The sequence below is a fragment of the Pelobates fuscus genome, chromosome 7, assembly GCF_036172605.1.
Source record: "Pelobates fuscus isolate aPelFus1 chromosome 7, aPelFus1.pri, whole genome shotgun sequence".
NCBI lineage: Eukaryota > Metazoa > Chordata > Amphibia > Anura > Pelobatidae > Pelobates > Pelobates fuscus.
Genome location: NC_086323.1, coordinates 143054886 through 143076621, shown reverse-complemented (window position 1 = coordinate 143076621; position 21736 = coordinate 143054886). Strand labels below are relative to the sequence as shown.

At 41.7% G+C, this 21736-nt stretch overlaps 1 protein-coding gene across 1 annotated transcript in view; it reads left to right on the top strand.

Annotated features, from left to right (window-relative positions):
• Positions 1–21736, top strand: part of CPNE9 (copine family member 9) — a 367849-nt gene that overhangs the window by 289295 nt on the left and 56818 nt on the right. The window contains exons 8-14 of the mRNA XM_063426739.1: positions 3676–3739; positions 5752–5855; positions 10034–10138; positions 11495–11536; positions 12110–12185; positions 18220–18273; positions 21447–21508. Coding sequence (XP_063282809.1) covers positions 3676–3739; positions 5752–5855; positions 10034–10138; positions 11495–11536; positions 12110–12185; positions 18220–18273; positions 21447–21508 — 507 coding nt within the window. The remainder of the gene's footprint in view (positions 1–3675; positions 3740–5751; positions 5856–10033; positions 10139–11494; positions 11537–12109; positions 12186–18219; positions 18274–21446; positions 21509–21736) is intronic.

The following is a 21736-nucleotide window of genomic DNA, read 5'->3' as shown; positions in this document are numbered from 1 at the left end:
TGCCGTCCAAGTAGCAAAACAGGGACGAGCAGGAGCCCGGCGATTTTTCCCCGATCACGCTGGCCAGGATACAGAATGCCCTTAGCCAGTTACCAAAAGACTTCGGTATCTTGCGATACCTCCGCCGTTTCTCCTCCTCCTCTTTCTTTTCGTCCTTCTTGTCCTCCTCCTTGAGGTCAAGAAAGTCCTCCAAGGGAAGAAGTGAGAAGATCTCACAAAATTCCCCCTTCCAGATTTTATCTTTTACCTCCTGCTTGAGGTGCACCCCCAGCGGGCCCGCGAAGGACACATACGCATGTTGCCTCGCTGCTTCCGTCACCCCCCCCGTCAACTCCGCCCGTTCGCTTCCCGCCTCACCCACGCTGGGAGCCGACACAGCTTCCCCGCCCGCAACTGCCGCCGGGGTCCCTAGACCGGGCCCCGCCTCGCCTCCCCCTTGCGTCCACACCTGCCCTACGCTACCTTGTGTGCCACCCCCCGCCCCCAGTGAGTGGAGTAGTGACTGCAGTGTTTGTACTAGTGCACTGGACTGTAGCGATTCAATAGACTCACCGGCCAAGCCCCTGGGGCCGATGACACCCGGGGCTGCGCAGTCCGTCACTGCTCGTCCAGGATGAACGCCATCCGCCGATGTCCCGCCAACCAGGGATCCCACCCGGTGCCTGGAAAATTCAGATGAGGAGCGACTCCGGGACCTGGAAAGAGGAGAAGAAGTCCTGGGCAAGGCGTACTGTTCCCCCACCACCTTCCCGTCCCGAACCGGGGAGCGCCTGCTAACCGCCAAAGCCTCCCGCCGGGTATCCTCCCGCCGTCGCGCCCCAAAGGCCCTGAGAGCCCTGCCACGTGGACTACGACTCCTACCATCGCCTTTGGATGCCAACCCCCGTTGAGGCAACCTGGGGGACCCGGACCCTGCCGAACTCCCTGACATTGCGCGCCTGCGCCGGGGCCTCCGTCTGCGTGTCCTGGGGGCCCTAACCGGCGAGGGGCTAGCACTACCCGACTCCGAACTAGACCCACCCTCCCCGCTTCCCGCCCCGCGCCCCAACCCCGCTGCAGCCCGACCTACCACTACACCTACGGAACCCGGACCAGGGGCACCTCCCCCGGGGCCCTCCACGGACGCGGATGGTGACACCCCGCTCCCCGAGACAGTTATCCCCGACCGACCGGACCTCGGAGCCTTTCCTTTCCCCTTACCCTCTACCACCCTCCTAACATCCATCGAACCCGCAGACACTACCTTCCGCCCCGCAAGTGAACTACCGAGGGACCCCCCATCCTCCCCCACGGAAGCCCGCCCAGTCTGCACTCCGCGAGACCCCTTCGCAGCATCCCGCACCCCCCCCAGGGGCCCTCCGCCCGACCCCTGCTCCCCTTGGGCCGCTCGCCTACCCGCCCCCCCGTCCGCCCGCTCCCTGGAATCGGGCCTCACTCCCCGCCTGCCCACCACGCCAAGGGGACCCCCGGAAGGGGCCCCTGCACTTGCCTGCTGTACGTTGGGCCCGTCGTGGACCGTCCCAGTCCGCGTGCTGCAGTCCACCGCCAAGACCGATGGGGGTGCCCTCCTGGGCCGAGACCCCGCCCCGCCAGGCCCCGCACCAGGCCGTCCGGCCGCCATCTTGGATCCTGCTCCGCGCACGGCCCCCTCCGTGTTAGGGGTTGGTGCAGCGATGTCCAGGGCAGCCGCCCGTCTCGACTCACCACGCCGAAGCCCCGGCCGCACACTGGGAGGCAGAGCCTCAACCAGGCAGCTCCTGGGCCTGCTACGACTTCCACTGGCTGTCTCCTGCACTCCCGTGCCACCGACCTCCGGTTCTCCTCCCGGGCTCAAACGCCTCGGGGGCCTCCTGGCCCTCGCCGGGCGTGAGTCTCCGGCCTCCTGTCCTGCCGCCGCAGCAAGGACCGGGCCCAGCTGGGCCTGCACCCAATCCGCTCCTTGTTGCCGCGCCGCTGTCCTGATCCCCTCCAGAAGCTTCTCCACGATATCCATGGCCCTGCAGAGGAGACAAAAGAGAAACCCTACCCAGAAAGTATAGAGAGCACCGGGATGCACACAAACTGAACCGGGTAGGAAATTAGAAGTGAACCTTACAAAATGGCTCCTCCCTTAAATAGCCAATCCCACATATCCCATAACCCACCTGTCCTGTCTGTTCCTCCTGGGCCCGCCTCCTAACCCCTGTCAAGGCCCTGTTCCGCTTAAGCTGCGCTTTGGCTACATGGGGCTACAGGAGATAATATTTCCCAGCATGCACCAGGCCTTCTGATTGGGAGCTCAACATATATACTGTTCTTTATGCTCTATTTATTAACAAAAACATTTCTTCTTTGGTATTGACGTCAACGTCAATGGAGAATATTCACTAAACAGGTCAAAATAACTAGCTTAGAAGAATTCTTAAATCCAGCTTTGCTCCCAACTTGGCTATTTTTGCCCGACTTTGCAATAGAGAACTGAGAAATCCAGATTTTACATCAATATATATTTTGCCTAAAATTTTCAATACTACAATTCTCCACAATTCACGGGGAGGTGAGAACTCCCCAAAAGGTGCTGCAATTTCGTCACAACTAACCATTTAGTTCATAAACCTCAAAGCTTGTAATATTTAGCTTTCTCCGATTCTGAAATCCCCATGGGATGGGGAGCTCCGATGGAGGGGTCAATATGAACCCTATATTAGTACAAGGGAGGTTAAATTCTCCCTATTGCCCCTACCCACCATGCTGCAAGTAGAGGCATCTCTACTAAACAGAGAGCAGCAAGTGGCTGATTACAGTCAGAAAAGACTAGCAACTATTTAAATAATTAATTGGGGGACTATGTCCTCCCCATGACCTCCACCGTGCCCTGCAAGTGGAAGCTATTTAAACTAAATAGTGCCTCCTGCTCCCATCCATAGTCGCCATTGGGTTGGACCTGATATCCAACCACAGCCCCCACCCATCGATGGCGGTTGGGGGCTAATAATACAATAATTCCACCTCTGGTGGCTAGGGGTCACCCCAAGCCCCTAATCATCCTCCCAATAAAAATATACCCCACCTACCCCCCTCACTCTAATAATAGTGAAATAAAAATGCCCCAAAAAAGGGCAAATAAAAATCAATTAGGTCACATCAAACTATTAAAATTAAAAAGGACCCAATCGCAAAAATGAAATAAAAACATGAGAAAAGAAAATCCCAACAAAAAAACAACTCATCTTCAACCCACAGGATTTCCGCACAAACTGAGAATGCATGGAGGAGAAAGCCTTATAAAGTTTACCCATGGGTTAAGCCCAGGTCTACTATTTACCAATTTTAGGGAAATTAGTGCATTGAAAACTGATGAACAGTGACTTCAGAGACAGGTGGAAAACAGTGGAAAACAGGAGAGGAGAATATATACTGTCCTCTCTTTGCCAAGGTCCAGCCTCTGTAGGCTTTCTGAGATTGCATTATCTGCTCTCTTTGTCATTTACCTTTAACAAGCTTTAGAGGGGCAACAATGAACCTTAGGTGGGATCCAAAGACAGGCAGTAATTGCATGTGTTTTGCACCACAATGGCCTTAGACCTCAATCTGTCATTCTCTCTGAGTCTTTATAAGGAGTGAAAATCAGCTGTCTATGTTGATAAATTGTATGGTCTGTTTCATCCTTTTTCTTTTTATGTTTTTCTCACTCAGGGGGATTCCAGGCAAGAAATGTGGGTCCATAATCTTATCTGCCGAAGAACTCAGTAATTGTCGGGTTAGTAGCACAATGAAAATATAACGCAATAGGGGAGTTGTATAAAACTGCTTCTGCTTTGAAATTAATTACACAATTCACATCTGCAAGGTAGGTGAAGCGTGTTTAAGAATTTTCATTTTTTAGTGATCACTATATAGGGCTTTCCTCTATATTTTAACTGCATCAATACATTACTTTTCTGGTTGAAATTCCAGACCAATCTGTGGTTAACGGAATACCTACCTCCACGCATCATGCAGGGAACTTAATTCCTCCCCTCATTATTATTTTTCTCCTTGTTTCTTTTGTCTTTTTACATTTTTCAATGTTTTACAGTTCTGGTTGGGGGGGTCTGTGAGCCTAACTATTGTCTATCGTTTGGCAAAATTTGAATGAAACATTCCCCTATAGAATTGATTAATTTAATATATATGTAATTGTTTAAAATATAATAAAAAGCACTAACTTTTTCTTTGATAAAAGGTTAAAAAAAAGGCAATGTTACTTTAAAATTGGTATTTAACATGCACAAGTTCTGTACCTAGTCCTTTTTGCATGCTATAATGGGATGAAGGGACACTGATATGGGTAACCCGTCACAGACCAGAATCAAAAGAAGCTCTGACGTTTGTGAGGACAGATAAATAAACAAGATCAAAAAGAGTTGTTTTCAGCAGGGTGAAATTACGATTTTCGCCAACAAAGTGAAAGAAAAACAAACAAACAAAAAAAATATATCAACAAATTAAATAATAAGCAGAATATAGAGAAGAAATATTGCAGCGGCTCTATACAGCAATATTCTAAGCTTTGAAGAGTTTTTGGTTTAAAACAGTAGATGGTTGAAAGGCACACGTTGCTGTAGGGAAGGCTGTGGATGCTCTCCTGATCTGTATCTTATTTGAATGGGTTTTGGCAATTTCGTTATTGGAGTTACTAGCTTGATGGGAATCAGTGAGCTAAAACGACCCTATATTTTTATCTGTATTATACAGATATAAAATAAAAATGCGATTTAAAATTTACTTAACTCCCAAAGATCCTACTCCCAAAGAGCTGCACAGCTTAATGACTCTAACTACAGATTTAGGCAGAATTCTTACCCAGCAGGAAGAGGCTCAATCAATCAGGAACCCCTTATTCGAGTAGTTTAGTTCAGTCATACAGCTGCTGCAATCACATTCTACACAGCCCTGTTCACAGTATTGGGAACTAGGCAGTCAGATGGTAATGTGTGCAGCCATGGTTTGGCTTTCATTCTAAAGAGGAGGGTGACATCTGGCCTACTTATGCATACAGCATCTACATACCTTATGCTTAAATTGGACAAAATTAATATGGGCAGCTCAGAATTGAGAATACCACCTACCTGATTGACAGCTCAGGGGACTGTCTTATAGCTGCAGGGGCACTGTAACTACTTAATTGAAGTGGGTATAGTGTGTGGAGTGCCCTGGTCCCATCCTTTTGTAACACCAGTGCTTTGTGAATCTTCTGAATCCTATACATTACATATGATTTGGATACACAATTTTAATCCTGACACCAAAAGGATCCAGGTGATCGAAGAAAAATTAACTCGGCCTCCCCTAGTCCAGACCAGAATTTGCCTTAGTAAATAGAAAAATTGCCATTTTGGACAAAATATGGTGTTTAGTGAATAACACTGTGTGTCTCTTTTACATTGAACATTCCTGCATGTTTTTACAATCATTAATAGTATTAATTAAAACTGGCAATTAACATTTAGCAATACACACTTGACCCTTTCAAAACCCCTAAAAAGGTATGAATCGCAAGAGTCAGTCTGAAAAAAGTGCATAATGAAAAACCTGGCACGTGCATATTTTTCCATATATAGACATTACAGACTGGAACCTATAGCTGTAGTTGAACTCAGACTCTTCCTACACCCAGTCATGCCATTTAAAGGCTAGCTGTTATGATGGGACCTGTATCGGTTGGATGCCCACAGGTTGCTTTCCCTGGTACTAAAGCATCATTTTAAGGTCAATTACTTGTTTTTGCAGGATATCGTTACAATGCAACTCTGTGCCAACAAATTAGACAAGAAGGATTTCTTTGGGAAATCAGACCCATTCCTTGTGTTCTACCGCAGCAACGAGGATGGAACGTAAGTCTGAATTTTGTAGACCTGCACATATATGTACCGTATATACTCGAGTATAAGCCGAGTTTTTCAGCACATTTTTTGTGCTGAAAAACCCCAACTCGGCTTATACTCGAGTCAATAGTCTGTATTATGGCAATTTGCATTGCCATAATACAGACAGGGGCTGTCAGAGATGTTACTTACCTCTCCTGCAGCTCCTGTCAGCTCTCTCCTCCTCCGCGCCGTCCGTTCAGCACCTCGGTCAGCTCCCAGTGTAAATCTCGCGAGAGCCGCGGCTCTCGCGAGACTTACAGTGTGAGCTGATAGAGGAGCTGACCGGACGGCGCGGAGGAGGAGAGAGCTGACAGGAGCTGCAGGAGAGGTAAGTAACATCTCTCACAGCCAATTCTCCTCCCCCCCACTGAACTACCAATCCCAATGGACCACCAGGGAAGGAGCCCCCCTCCCTGGCACGCTAGCAAGCAGGGAGGGGGGACAAAAAAATGTCTAATTGTAATAAAAATAAATACATTAATAATATACCAAAAAAATGAAAATAATAATAATACAACAATAATAAAAATAGTAAAAAAAAAAATAATATAACAAAAAAAATTAAAATAATAATAATAAAAAATATATTAAAATGCCCACCCCCCACCAAGGCTCTGCATCTCACACACACACACACTGCATTCACACACACACACACACTGCACTCATATACACACTGCATTCACACACACACACACACTGCACTCATATACACACTGCACTCACACTGCATTCATATACACACTGCAAACTACAAATGATATTTTACAAAAAAAATATCTGTGGGTGGATTGGCGCTATTAATACTAATACAAAGGTGTAAACACAGCAACTACCCCCAAGTGCCAAGAAAATCACCCAAAGGCACTATACAAATGGGTACAAGAAAAATACATAGAAGGGGGGTGCTATATAGACATAAAATACTTATATCTGTACATCGAAGGTCTCTCAGCAGATAACCAAATCAATCTAGAAAAACAAACAGAATGCACATAGCATAATACTGTATGAGGAAAATAGAATGAATAATGATGGTATTGGGTCACTCACGATAAACAGAGCCTATTATAGCAGGCTCTGACTGTATAGGCTCTTCAGAATCTCTGTATGCTGTGTATTCCAACAGGATCAGCTCCAGAATCAGCTCCAGCCTCCTCTTAGTATTCTTCCAATCACACCAGAAAAATCACAACAGAAAAACTAAGCCGACGGATCCGGAAGTGACATCACAACACGGAAGTAATGTGAACGTTTACCCGCGAAAATTGATAGCTCCGGATGTATTTAAAGAGATTAGATGGACTTGTATGTTATGCACCTTTGAAGAAGACGGAAAGTCGAAACGCGTAGTGCTTCATTACTTTTTTATACAACTTGTTTTATAAGTATTCTTAATAAATTCTTTTACACCTTACCATTTGGTTTTTCTGGTGTGATTGGAAGAATACTAAGAGGAGGCTGGAGCTGATTCTGGAGCTGATCCTGTTGGAATACACAGCATACAGAGATTCTGAAGAGCCTATATAGTCAGAGCCTGCTATAATAGGCTCTGTTTATCGTGAGTGACCCAATACCATCATTATTCATTCTATTTTCCTCATACAGTATTATGCTATGTGCATTCTGTTTGTTTTTCTAGATTGATTTGGTTATCTGCTGAGACACCTTCGATGTACAGATATAAGTATTTTATGTCTATATAGCACCCCCCTTCTATGTATTTTTCATATACACACTGCGCTCATACACACGCTGCGCTCATGCACACACTGCGCTCATACACACACTGCGCTCATACACACACTGCACTCATACACACACTGCATTCATTATATACACACACTGTAAATAAATATTCAATTAATATAATTTTTTTAGGATCTAATTTTATTTAGAAATTTACCAGTAGCTGCTGCATTTCCCACCCTAGTCTTATACTCGAGTCAATACGTTTTCCCAGTTTTTGGGGGTAAAATTAGGGGCCTCGGCTTATATTCGGGTCGGCTTATACTCGAGTATATACGGTATATAGTTATGTTTCGTTGTTTTGATGTTTCACAATACAGGTAGCTTGTAAGCATTCCAACCAGATCTACCAGATATGTTTTTTCACCAAATTAAAGATAAAAAAAGTGGGTGCACCGATTTTCTGTATTTTTACTACTTTTGTTCGAAAACAATCCTAAAAATCTTTACTGAATAAATATTCATGTATTGAAACGTTTTCAAAATGAGAAATACCTGTTGCTGGAAGGTGATCACATTTATACTTTGGGAGATTTCTTGCAGATAACAGATACTTTAAAATAAATAGTGAAACATGGGAAAATAGTTAAACGGACCAATTTTAGTGACTGGGCATCTGCTGACTGCTCACTGTTTAGTAGATGTACTCCAACGTGTGGCATGGTGGGTGAGGGCATAAGGAAGGAATTAAAGCTCCCTTATTGTAATTTATATTTTTAAATATTTGTCCACTGGCTGCTGGTGCTGACAGCAGTTTATGTAGATTGACTTTGAAAATCCATCCTGGAAATTCAAGCATCTGAAATTTAGAACTCTGGCCCATTTGGAGCCACTATTACAGAATCCACACATAGATTAGTAGTGTGCAGAATGACCATGTATTACTGTCCAGCAAAGGGCCACTCGGACTTTACTAAATAGACCCAATTGTTTAGTTTCTAAATGCATCATTGCTACTTATTATGTAATCTAAGAAATTATCTTTTATTATATTTTATTTTTTAATCTTTAATCTTTTTATTTTTTTGTTTTCAGACAGCTTACTTCAATTAACACAAAAGATTAAAAAAAACACCTCTAATGAAGCCTTAGATTTAATCAGTCAAGGACAGTAACAACTCAACATGACACTGCATATGTGTTTTGTAAACACATGTCTCTTGATGCTCGGTCAGCCTTTAGGGAGCATGACATGACTAAATGTATGGATGTAAAAATAAGGTTGTGTGATATCAAGAATAACTAAAATTGCTTTTCAAATATAAGACATAAGCTTAATATAACCACTCCAGACTTTCTAAATTGATTTATATGCAAATTGGCACTTTTGTAAATTAACCTTGTCCCCCCCCCCCCCCTCAATAAGACAACCGGCCCTGTTACTTCCTGGTTTGGTTAGCTTAGTGGAGCTAAACTCAAGAGGCAGCAATTGCCTAGAGTACATACTTTGCAATGACTTCTCATTAAGCTGCATTGGGAAGTATGTGATTGGACAGACATAGAAAGTCTGGGCAGGGTTAAAAGAAGATGTATAAATGTATAATGCCTGTGTGTTAATTTAAAGGGATACTCTAAGCACCATAACCCCTAGAACTTAATGTAGTGGCTCTGGTGCAAATGGACTGCCCCTGAAGTCTAGCATTCATAAACACTCCTGTTCTGAGAAAAGGCAGAATTTTAATTTGTCCCTAAGGCCACCATTAGTGTCTGTCACTCAGATAGCCGGTAGAAGCCCTCCCTGTTGCAGCCCTGCAATCTCTACAGAACCAACTTTTACCATTTTTATGCTCGGCATTGATCTAATGCGTGTCTGACAGGAAAAACTGAATGGTGCAGAGTGGTGTTTGCCTCACATGTGCACCGTGACCAGTACCTAACGTTTCCCTAAGGGGAAGGTTTGGATTGGCTGAGATCATCTGTAATGATGATTTCTGCCAGGGGAGGAGGCAAGACAGCACGCCAGGCTTACTAAAGCTGAGTAAAAAAAAACATTTTATTAGTTATGGGGGTCCGATAAATCAAAACATTTTAAAGTTAAGAACACGTTTGTTAGAGTGTTCATTTAAGCCCCTGATATCTTCGACTCAGGAAAGCTAGTCTTAAAAGAAGGATAAGTAAATTTTTATATATCTAAGATAGTATGGTAACATGAATTGTCAATAAAATATGGGTATTTATAATAAAGCGGTGGTAAAGTAAGAATTCAATAAAGTAAGAATTCAGCATGAATTCAGAGTGAATTTCAAATTTAAGTTTAAAGTTATAGTGAAACTTGAAAAATGTGAAATTCATTTTGAATTCTCACTAGTAATTAACTTGCTAGTTTTCCAGAAGTGACAGAATATGAGTTGAAAACAATGTCTGTTTAATTTTATTTTCTTCCCTTTTTACTACAGATTCACCATTTGCCACAAGACAGAAGTAGTGAAAAACACATTGAACCCTGTTTGGCAGCCGTTCACTATTCCAGTACGAGCTTTGTGCAACGGGGACTTTGACAGGTCTGCGAGCTTTGATTTAATCTCCAGTAGTATGTATGGCCTATGATAGTGATATCATATGAGAACTAGAGTTTTTTTGTTTTTTTTTGTTTCTTCCTCTGTAAACTTTTACAGAACCTTGGAACGCAGAACTCTGTATGTATCTGATTTTAACATTGTAAAACAAACAGGTACAATCATGTTATGCAATAAACAAGGAATTGTAGTGAACCAACAATAGTATTGTAAATATTAGGACAAAATAGCTGAGTTTCAGCATTTTTACTGGTTGATTTTTTTTTTGGACTAAAATTGACCATTTTCGTGTCCATTCTCCAGCATTCCAAGTGTAGTGATTAAAAGCCACTCTATTGTAATAGGAGAATATTCTCACTTACCCATCTTGATTAGAGAAGAACCACTATGCACTTGCTAACAACAGTATTATTTTAGGTGATTTCGAGTAGTTTTAAAAAAAAAATCAATTTTGGCTATTCTGACATATTACTTGATTTCAAACCCTAGTTTATGCTTATGCCAACCCAAGCAGGACTTCTGTGTTCAGATATCTTATGGGCTCCCGCAATGTAAATGAGAGACCGCTAAACCTCATTACCATCTCTTTATTAAAACACTTAACAGCAGGCATTTGTTAAAGAGTGACAAAGGAAACATAAACCCATTGCCATCCAAAATTGTACCTACGGTATGCTGTTTAAGGTGCAAGTATGACTTTGTAAACATAATGTTTATAGAATACCTCTGCCTATAATTAATATTAGCTTTTTATTAGTGTTATGCAAAATAATGCTTGTACTGTACAGGACATAGAATTGAAGAAGACACAGGTAAAATTGCACATTACTAACATTAAATATACGGACTGCGTTTGACTTTAATATAAACATTATTTTGCATAATAGTACTGCTTAGCCCAGAACGGATCGTGGCCATCTGGAAGTCAGCCTTCAAGAACTTATACTGTCCCAGACACTCAAATCATGTCCTCCAATCAACCGGTCTAAAAAAAGGGAACACCTTAATGTATCACAAGTAGAACTGTGTTGCAATTACCATTACCATCTCACTAAAAGTAAACGTCTATACAAACTTGTCAATTATTTTAACATAAACACAGATGATTTCTTTTTGTGAATCCGTTGATGGCTGGGAATCTGGAAACAACAGATTTTAGGATTGTGTACAAGATAGGAAATACCACACAAGCAGTGTATAATATTGTATTTTTAGAAGTTCGTAAGTAAATAGCTGCTGTTATGACCCACACTTTGCACCGAGTTACAGACTTGATTTTATGTGTTTTTTTTTTTGTTTTTTTTTATCATATATGTAAACAATTGTTCTTCTGATCCACAGGACGGTGAAAGTGGATGTGTATGACTGGGACAGGGGAGGGAGGTAAGTATATATTATTCAACATTTTCTGTGCCCCCAGTGCAGTAAAGATGATGTACACATGCATTAGGTATTCTATACATACAACTTATATCACCCATACGCACCTTATGCACTAAACATCCTAAGCATAAAATTAAAAAGCCCATACTTATTATTCACATGCCACGTACTCTCTATTTCCTGTGCACACAAAGAATCCGGAGCAGGGGCATTGCCGGGCAAAAAGACCAGAGGCTTCAGCCCTAGGGTAAATTTTGTTGCCCCTCACACATATAGACCTAACTCCCTCCCAAAATTGACAAACAAGATTACAATTCTGCATCACAGCAGCACCCCACAATGTGCTGTATATTTAACTCCAATCATGGTGCATTGAAGTGACACTGCCACGTATTATGCAATGGGAGGTGTTATTTTTGTCACTCTAAATATTACAGGGCACTTACGACTATGATAAGGTCTAAAAATCCGACCCGGGGCTTTCCATGACCAGACACAAAAGTACCACCCCTTATTCACAGTTATCAATTCAGACTTGAACTGAGACTCAATACATTTTTTTTTTCTCTTTAGTCATGACTTCATTGGTGAATTCACCACAAGCTATAGGGAGTTATCCCGAGGACAGAGCCAGTTCAGTGTGTACGAGGTGAGCGTTTATTGCTTGTCTCTTTATTGTCACATTGTATTTTCTGTGTTTGATTTTGCATTATGGGAGTTGTCATCATACAGAAGGTATAAGGACACTGTTATCCAGGACTGACAAAAGTTCTCTGTACAAATCCAACTATTTTTTCAGCATTAAAGGGAAACTGAAGCAACTGAACATGTTTTACCAGTAGAAACAAGGAGTTCATAAGTCACAAACTAAATACATCAATGTGGCTGGGTTTCAGTTAGTTCAGAAGGACACAATTTAATTTGCACTCTACACTTCCTGTTTCTGTCTTACAACATCAGATCACAAGTACAGGAAAAAATGGCCTCCCACTGCCTTCTGAAAATAGAAATCCTATTAAATGTGTTAAAGAAGTTTCATGAAGCTAATGAAAAACATGGGCACTATATAGTAGTTATGGAAGTTATAGACGTCTAAAGGTTGTGCCTTTAATTATGACAAATCTTCTTAGAGCTGAGAGGTAATGTGCTTGTTTAATAGACTGCAATCCAAACCCTGTGATGTGTGACATTCAACAAGGTACTGGTATGAGAAGAGTACACAAATATTAAAAAAAAAAAAAAAAGTAAAGCCTGAATGTTAATTTGCAGCATAGACGGCCAATTAATCAACTTAGTAGCTCATTATTTTTGCTTACAATACAAGCTTGGTCAACGAAGCTCAACTTGTTACTCAAAACTCCCTCATTCTTTATCTCCCCCTTTCTTTCTAATCACCCATGTTACGCAATTACATAAAAGTCTCTTGTAACAATAATTTCTGTAAGCATTCTGTGTCCAGCCTTTTCTAGGAATTCACATGAGCATAATAGCTTAGCCATTGCGCTCGGCATTTGATCAATACTGAGTACCTTGATAACTCGGTAAATACTTAACACTAATCATAGCCTCAAGCGAGAGTACTTAGCAGGTCACTCTAGGAGAGGACAGATTGTCTTTTTCTCCGTGTCACATATATATACCCTTTCTGTTGCTTAGTGCTTTGGAACATTTTTACATTGTATAAATAAATATTAAAAATTATACATTAAACAAGCCTGACAAATGCAAGTAAAGTTTTTGTGGTGTTTTTTAAATTTGTATTTTCTTTTGCTAAATAGCACATTTTAAGTGGTCTGTGTTTACATTCCCCATGACTCACACCAACAACAACACATCTGTAGAATTTGCGGGATATCCTAAACTCCCTCTTTTTAAATTTTTATATTGTTCCTCAAACCAAGGGACACCAGGGGCACAACACAGATTGGAAGAGCATTATATGATGTTTAGGCTAATCTACACCCCAATTCAGATTATTCCTCTTACATAAAAGAAAGAGAGAGAAGATCTGAGACTATAGATCAGGTGTAACTAACCTTCGACACTCGAGACAGTGGCGTACATACCGGGGTCGCAGGGGTCGCGGCTGCGACCGGGCCCCCCGAGGCTGGCCCTGCTGTCATCCGGCTGGCCGGTACTGCGGGCGCGCGAGGGAGCACTGTCTCCTGGGTGCTTCCTCTTCAGCTCCCTCGCGCACCGCACTGATACCGGAGCCGGAAGATGACGTCATCTTCCGGCTCCGGCATCAGTACGCGGCGCGCGAGGGAGCTGAAGAGGAAGCACTCAGGAGACAGTGCTCCCTCGCGCGCCCGCCAGCCTGCCTGCCCAACGGGTGACCGGCCCCCCAGGAGCCCAGCAGCACCACTGGACCCCAGGGAATCCCCTCAGCTCTCCCACAGGTAAGGAGGCTGGGGGGATTTAAAAAAAAATGTGTTTGTGAGTGTTAGTGTTAGTGAGTGTGTGTTAGAGTGTGAGTGTATGTTAGTGTGTGTTTGTGAGTGTATGTTAGTGTTAGTGAGTGTGTGTTAGAGTGTGAGTGTGTGTTAGAGTGTGAGTGTGTGTTTGTGAGTGTGAGTGTATGTTAGTGTTAGTGAGTATGTGTTAGAGTGTGAGTGTGTGTTAGAGTGTGTTAGTGTTAGTGAGTGTGTGTTTGTGAGTGTGAGTGTATGTTAGTGTTAGTGAGTGTGTGTTAGAGTGTGAGTGTGTGTGTTTGTGAGTGTGAGTGTATGTTAGTGAGTGTGTGTTTGTGAGTGTATGTTAGTGTTAGTGAGTGTATGTTAGTGTGTGTTTGTGAGTGTGAGTGTATGTTAGTGTTAGCGAGTGTGTGTTTGTGAGTGTGAGTGTATGTTAGTGTGTGTGAGTGTATGTTAGTGTGTGTGAGTGTATGTTAGTGTGTGTGAGTGTGTGTGAGTGTGAGTTAGTGTGTGTGAGTGTATGTTAGTGTGTGTTTGTGAGTGTGAGTGTATGTTAGTGTGTGTGAGTGTATGTTAGTGTGTGTGAGTGTATGTTAGTGTGTGTTTGTGAGTGTTAGTGTGTGAGTGTATGTTAGTGTGTGAGTGTGTGTTAGAGTGTGAGTGTGTGTTAGTGAGTGTGTGAGTGTATGTTAGTGTGTGAGTGTGAGTGTATGTTAGTGTGTGTGAGTGTATGTTAGTGTGTGTTTGTGAGTGTTAGTGTGTGAGTGTATGTTAGTGTGTGAGTGTGAGTGTATGTTAGTGTGTGTGAGTGTATGTTAGTGTGTGTTTGTGAGTGTTAGTGTGTGAGTGTATGTTAGTGTGTGAGTGTGTGTTAGAGTGTGAGTGTGTGTTAGTGAGTGTGTGAGTGTATGTTAGTGTGTGAGTGTGAGTGTATGTTAGTGTGTGTGAGTGTGTGTTAGCGTGTGTGTGTTAGTCTTAGAGTGTGTGTGTGTGTGTTAGTGTGTGTGTCTGTTACTGAGTATGTTTGTGTGCATCTGTTAGTGAGTGTGTATGTATGTCTGTCACTGAGTGTGTGTCTGTCAGTAAATGTGTGCGTCTGTTCATGAGAGTCTGTGTGTGTGTGTCTTAAGCACTTACCTTTCTCCAGCGCCGGACTCCCTTGGCGCTGGGAATCTCTCCGCCTCTCAGCTCCGAATACGCATGCGTGGCAAGAGCCACGCGCGCATTCAAACCGCCCATAGGAAAGCATTATTCAATGCTTTCCTATGGACGTTCAGCGTCTTCTCACTGTGATTTTCACAGTCTGTCAATGAGACAGCCACTAGAGGCTGGATTAACCCTCAGTGAAACATAGCCGTTTCTCTGAAACGGCTATGTTTTCAGCTGCAGGGTTAAAACTAGAGACCTGGCACCCAGACCACTTCATTGAGCTGATGTGATCTGGGTGTCTGTAGTGGTACTTAAAGTGTATGTGTTTATGCATGCACTGGCGTACATACCGCGGTCACACAGGTCGCAGCCCTGCGACCCGGTGCCCGCCGCCATGTGTTACGGCCCCTGCCCGCGCAGCGTAAGCGCGCGCGCGGGGGGGCCCACGGATCAGTTTTCGCACCGGGGCCCCATGGGTTGTGTGTACGCCACTGACTCGAGATGTTGTGAACTATATCTCCAGATGTTGTGGAGTTATACGAGATGTAATCCACAACATCTGGAGTGCCAAAGGTTGCCTATCTCTGGTATAGATCCTCCTGTTTTACCTCAAAAACATCACTCTGTTATAGAACGCAACAGTAGGAGGATACGCTGTGCTAGGATTGTTTTAAATCTGTAGAGGGCTTGACAAGAGGAAGCATGGTAGAGAGACCTGCGCCGCTATGTAAAGATACAGACTTACCACTATCCCACTTCTAGACTGTAGGTCAGCGGATCCCAACCCAGTCCTCAAGACACAAAATCCAAGATTTAGACATTTCCCAGTTCTGTTCTGATAGGGTTACTGCCGTATCCTGGACTCTTGGTGTGTCCTGAGGATTGGCTTGGAAACCACTGGTCTAGACTCCTAGAATATGTTAGTTTTGCAGGAAATTCTAGTTACTTGGGATTCAGGTTCTTGCTATGTATGTACCCCATTTGACATCAGTGTGTATACCACAACCTCAAACCTCAACTTCTCAAGGAAGATAACACCTCTTTCAGCCAGCACTTAATCTTCTATTCATATTACCTGTATAGCCAATACAGTCTTTCTATGTTCGTTTATAAAGCTTTCTTGGGCCCACTCTCTGTACCTTTGCTTTTAAGTGTAATTGTCTAATTTTGTTTAGGTATATTTCTTTATTTAGGAATTGTGGAGATCAGAAAAACAAACTGCAAATTTAGGCCAATATACCCTTATATTTCACGATGGTGTTTGTTTTGAGTTAGTAACGCCAGTTCAGTACTGTATCATGTGCTACATAAATTGAACTCACATAAAGAGCATATATAAAAAAAGGATTGCTTACAATAAATAATACGCACTTTTACAAGCAAAGCATTTTGGGTGCCTAACATCTCCATTGAGTCTTGAATGAGTCAATTTAATACACTGAGATTTGCAGTATTCAAAATATGAATTGCAAAATACAGTCCAAATAGTCACATTGGGAAAATAACTAACAAGCCAACTCTGCTATTTTGGCCTGTATTTTGCAGTTCAACAATATGGTCAATGCAATTGATTGCTCAGTAACTAAATCCCTTTATACCTCTTGATGAGTACATTTGCTACAAACGCTGTTAACATAGCATACGGATCAGTGGGATGCAATTCATTCAATGTGAGAGCCTGTCTGTGGCTAAGCTGCTCTGTGCTCTACTTATTCCCTGACTCTCCTCTCCCATGGAGCATCTCTCCTCATGTGCCTCTAGGGATGAAGAGTTATGTACCCCTGCTCTAAGTTCAAATAAGCCAGAATTAGGAAAGGAAACTTCACCTCACCACTTATATGATGCCATGTCACTTTTTATTCCACCATCACCACTGGGCAAGTTCCATCCTGAGATTGGAAGTCCTTGTCAAGATTGAAACTCGGCTGAGTCTGCTATTGGTGGTAGAATAAAATTCAGGGGACCGCGAGTACTCTTTTGTAGACATGCTATGTCATCTTAGAAATTAGGCTCATTGCTCTAACTGGCGCTGTGAAATTACCCATCTACTTAATGCTCAACTTAGGTTGGTTTTACCCATTTATAGCATTAAATCCAATTTTTTTTCTTAGATCCATTCCCCTTCTGTTCCTCTTGAGAGGAGTCTGTGATATTGGCCTATCAATGGGCATCCTCGTCTTTGTCTCTGGGGTTTACCTTTTGGCTTTATTCAATATATAGGGAATTTGTAAAGAAATAATAATGAAAATGCAAATTGTAGGCTGAAGTAATTAGAATAGAAAAAAAAATATTTTATTTAGCTTTCCTATCAATGCAAATTGTCTCCTTATACCTTGATTTCATGAATAACCCCCCTTTGGATTATTAAGGGACCTTAGGTGATTTTCACAATTGGATCTATAGAAAAATGTTTACGTACAAGTGAAGGATCCAGGGGGTAGCACAAGGGCAAATGCTCCCCCCAAACGTCAGAGGCATTTACACCTGGCTAGCAACAGGGACTGAATGAAGACCACCCTCACCCTGTACCATTCTTATATCTATCTCTGTATGGTTGTACATATTGGTGTGCCTGTCTACATGTGGGCGTATATGTCAGTGTTTAGACATATATATGAATCTAAATATGTGTGGATGTAGATGTAGTTTTTTTTTACTGTATCTATGTCTGTAAGTGTTTGTATCTGTGTTTGTGCAAATGTATGTGTCTATTTTCTAACGATAAATCGTGATACAAAATCCAGTGGTGCTCCTCTCAAATGTGGGCTCTGGGTCTGCCCATGACACATATTCTATGAATAACACACAAACAAAAAATTCCTACGAGTTAAATTTAAACAGGTTTTTGTCTTACTGCTGTGCCAAAACCTCCAGCGGTGTAACAGTTAAGCAATAAATGTTATTAAATGTGGAGGTTCCATTCTATCCTATTATACTGTCTGTTCTCTCTGCTGTTCTACATGTGTCATGTTAATTGTGACTGTGGGTACAAAGGTCTACGGGTAGAAGCTCTCTTTCCAAGTGATGAATGTGTTGGGATCTGCACTAATGAAGATGAATGCTCTGGCACTGTCACAGAGCTGCAGACACATCCTTGATATGCCATTTCTCTCTTCTTAGGTGTTAAATCCAAAAAAGAAGTGCAAAAAGAAGAAATACATAAACTCCGGGACCGTGAGTACCATTTCGTAGACAGGTTGTGTCTATCTTTTAAATTAGGCAACCACAACTGCACTGCTTGAAAACTAACAGATTCATGTATTAGATTGCAAATGATTTGGTTATAGATCTGCTATACACAGCATCTATTCATAGTATCATTTGAAGGCTGGGAATATACCAGGTATATATAGTCACAGGTGATATATCCCTGCACGGGAAGGGGTTTATTCATTATAATAGGCAACATGAAGAAAGTTCTAAAATATAAATAAACCTTCAACTCAAACGAACTGTCGATTTCAGTCTACACTTTTAAATCTAGGTTGTCAGCTCTCACATCTCCCTGTTTAGTAAATAACGCTGATGGGGTTTTATTTATTAAAGTCTAATTGTGGCAGATTGAAAACGAATTGCAAAAATAGATGATTTTGGAAAATTCAGCTATAGTTACAATTCAATTTTGCCATTCAGATTTCAATTCATTACAATTTCAGAGTGAAATGTTGTATAGTTACATATACCAATGGGATCTGCATGCACTTTTTTGTTTTACAACTATTGCACTACAGATAGGGGGGTCATCTATTAAAATCATATAGAACAACAGGAGGATATTTTACCCAACAGCCAGTCAGCAAGCGATATTTTATCATTCATTGTATTAGAAACATTTTGTGGGTTCTTACTAGATCACTCCTATAGAGGATGTCCTGGGGACCCAGTCACTGGTATGATCACAAAACTCAGGATGGGAAAAACACACAAAAACAACAGATTCCCTAGATCAGTTAAATTATTGATCTTCAACCCATTGTATATGTGGTGAGGAAATAGATTTGAATCATGCATTCCGATTGAGGGATATAATCTATTTGTTTTTCTTTTTGCGGCATTACACTTGAACCCTTCGTTTTTTATAATTTTTAATTTTTTTTAACAATGTTTATTTTATATTACGTTGAAGCACTTGTAATTCTCTGTTAATGGCTGCTACTTATCATATGCTGGTTCTTAAGATGCACTGTTAAACAGTCAATCAGCATGAAGACTGCTGACTTAGCAACAGTACTTTAAAATTACATTTTTCAACAGATGTTATTTCAAAGGTTCATGCATTAGGATTTTTCTGAATATACCCCCCGGTATTATGCCTGCATGACAATGACTGCCTGTCTAAATCTTGCTTTATGTAAAAATATTCTTTCAAACATTTTCCTTCTGAAGAAGCTACACTGATTTTTAATTATTCCCACCAATGGACTGGGTCTCATGTGAGTCATTTTGATAAACCTATATTTGTAAATCTGGTATAAAGATCTTCAGTGACCCTTAATGCAAAGCCATATAAATTGTGGAAACTTTAAAAAAACATGGAACCTCAGTATTTTATAATTTCACTTTATTATACACTGAAAAATGAATGACAAAAACTTAAGAAACAAGGTGCTTACTTGAGTGCTTACTTGACTCAGTGGTGGTAATAGGTGTTATGATCTAAGGCTGAACCACTCAGAGACTGTCTTTGCTGTAGATAATCTGAGTTTATACTCTTATATATAATACACTGCTATGCTATCCATCATTTTTATAATGTATAATATAATTATACATAGCAACAACTATATATATATATATATATATATATATACTAAAATACTCTTCCAAACACAGGATTAAAGGGACACTATAGTCACCAGAACAACTACAGCATATTGTATTTGTTCTGGTCAGTAAAATCATTACCTTCAGGCTTTTTGCTGTAAGCACTGTCTTTTCAGAGACCGTCAGCAGGTAGCTTGCTGTTCTGAGGCAAACAGCATGCAGAGCTACAGCTTCAGGCTTGAATACAAGTAAGATTTTACTATATTTAGGGAGGCATGAGAGGTCAGGGGGGCTAGATGGTGGTTTTAACGCTATAGGGTCAGAATTACATGTTTGTGTTCTGAACCCTATAGTGTTCCTTTAAAGGGACACTATAGTCACCTGAACAACTACAGCTTAATGTAGTTGTTCAGGTATGATCTATAGCTCCCTGCAGGCAAGCTGATGTAAACACTGTATTTTCAGAGAAAATACAGTGTTTACATTGATTGATAGGAATACCTCCAGTGGCCCTCACTCAGACGGCCACCAAAGGGACTTCCTATCATGCAGGGCCCTAAAACGGCCCTGTACACGTCAGATGTATTAAAATACGTCTGACGTTTGCAGGAGAGAGAAGGCACTGTGTGCGTGCCTTCTCTCTCCAGCCTGTCAGCAGAGGAGGGGGGCGGGCAAAGACCGTGAGCTGAGTTGTCAGTCAGCTCAGCTCGCGGCCGCGCACACCGCGCGCATGCGCGGTAGTGCGCTCAGGACTTCAGAGGGCGGCATGAATACTCAAAATGTGCGCATGTGTGGCGAAGCCGCGCATGCGCACAAGGGAGCAATGACGCTTCCAACTGGAAGCGTCTGATTGCTCCCTGCTCGCGCCCGCCTATTTCGTAATTTTGACGAAATAGGGGGCGCGGCTTCACGAGGCTCCCGGCGCTGGAACCAGGTGAGTAAAAGACTCTGCCTGGAGAATCCCTTTAAGGCACCTACCCATGTGAGTGCTAAGTTTTATCAAACCGTTTATCAATTGCTTCACACAAGATACATTTTTTACTTTGTGTGTTATATGAGGGTAATTCTTACAAGAAGAATATCTTTGTAATATATTATTGTAACACCTAGTTTTGCCAATATGCCATATAAGTACTACCCTCTATATGGAGTTGTCTGATTACTTTTGTTGTGGTTTTATCTCATCTACTGAGTAGTTTAATTTAAAAGGTGATTCCAAATTATCCAATAATCAATTCATGTTTCACTGGAAGCTCAAAAGAGTTGAGTCCTCTATCTGTCACTAACAGTGTATAGCAAGGATGCCCCAAATGACACATACCTGACTGTTGCAGAACTCATTTATTTATTAAACTGTGAGTAATGCTGCATCAGCATGTAACTTAACGTCTGGGCACCCCTGCTGTATATTATACTACATTTATATAATATGTTATATATAGTTACATTTCATTTTAGCATGTTCCCTATTCAATTGTGCATTGCTATGGAGTTTGTTGTTGATTTATATATAAATATAATAAATAATTAGATTTTAATGCTATTTATAACTATTATCATAATATCATTTTTTTTTTTTATAGGTGACACTTCTCTCATTTAAAGCTGAGTCTGAATACACATTTGTGGATTATATTAAAGGAGGGTAAGCTAACTGCGCCTTCTTATATTATGTATGTCATCGTGAGTATATAAAGCACCCCAATATCCGTGGGTCCCATCCTAATTTCAACATAGGAGATAAGCATAACTCAAAAAAGCTTTCTTTGAGAGATCTGCACAAAAGTCTTACAAACGTAGAGCACATTCAAATACTCGTAGCCTGATCTACTGCGTGTTGTATAACATTTAATAGAAAGCTGCCAGATGGACT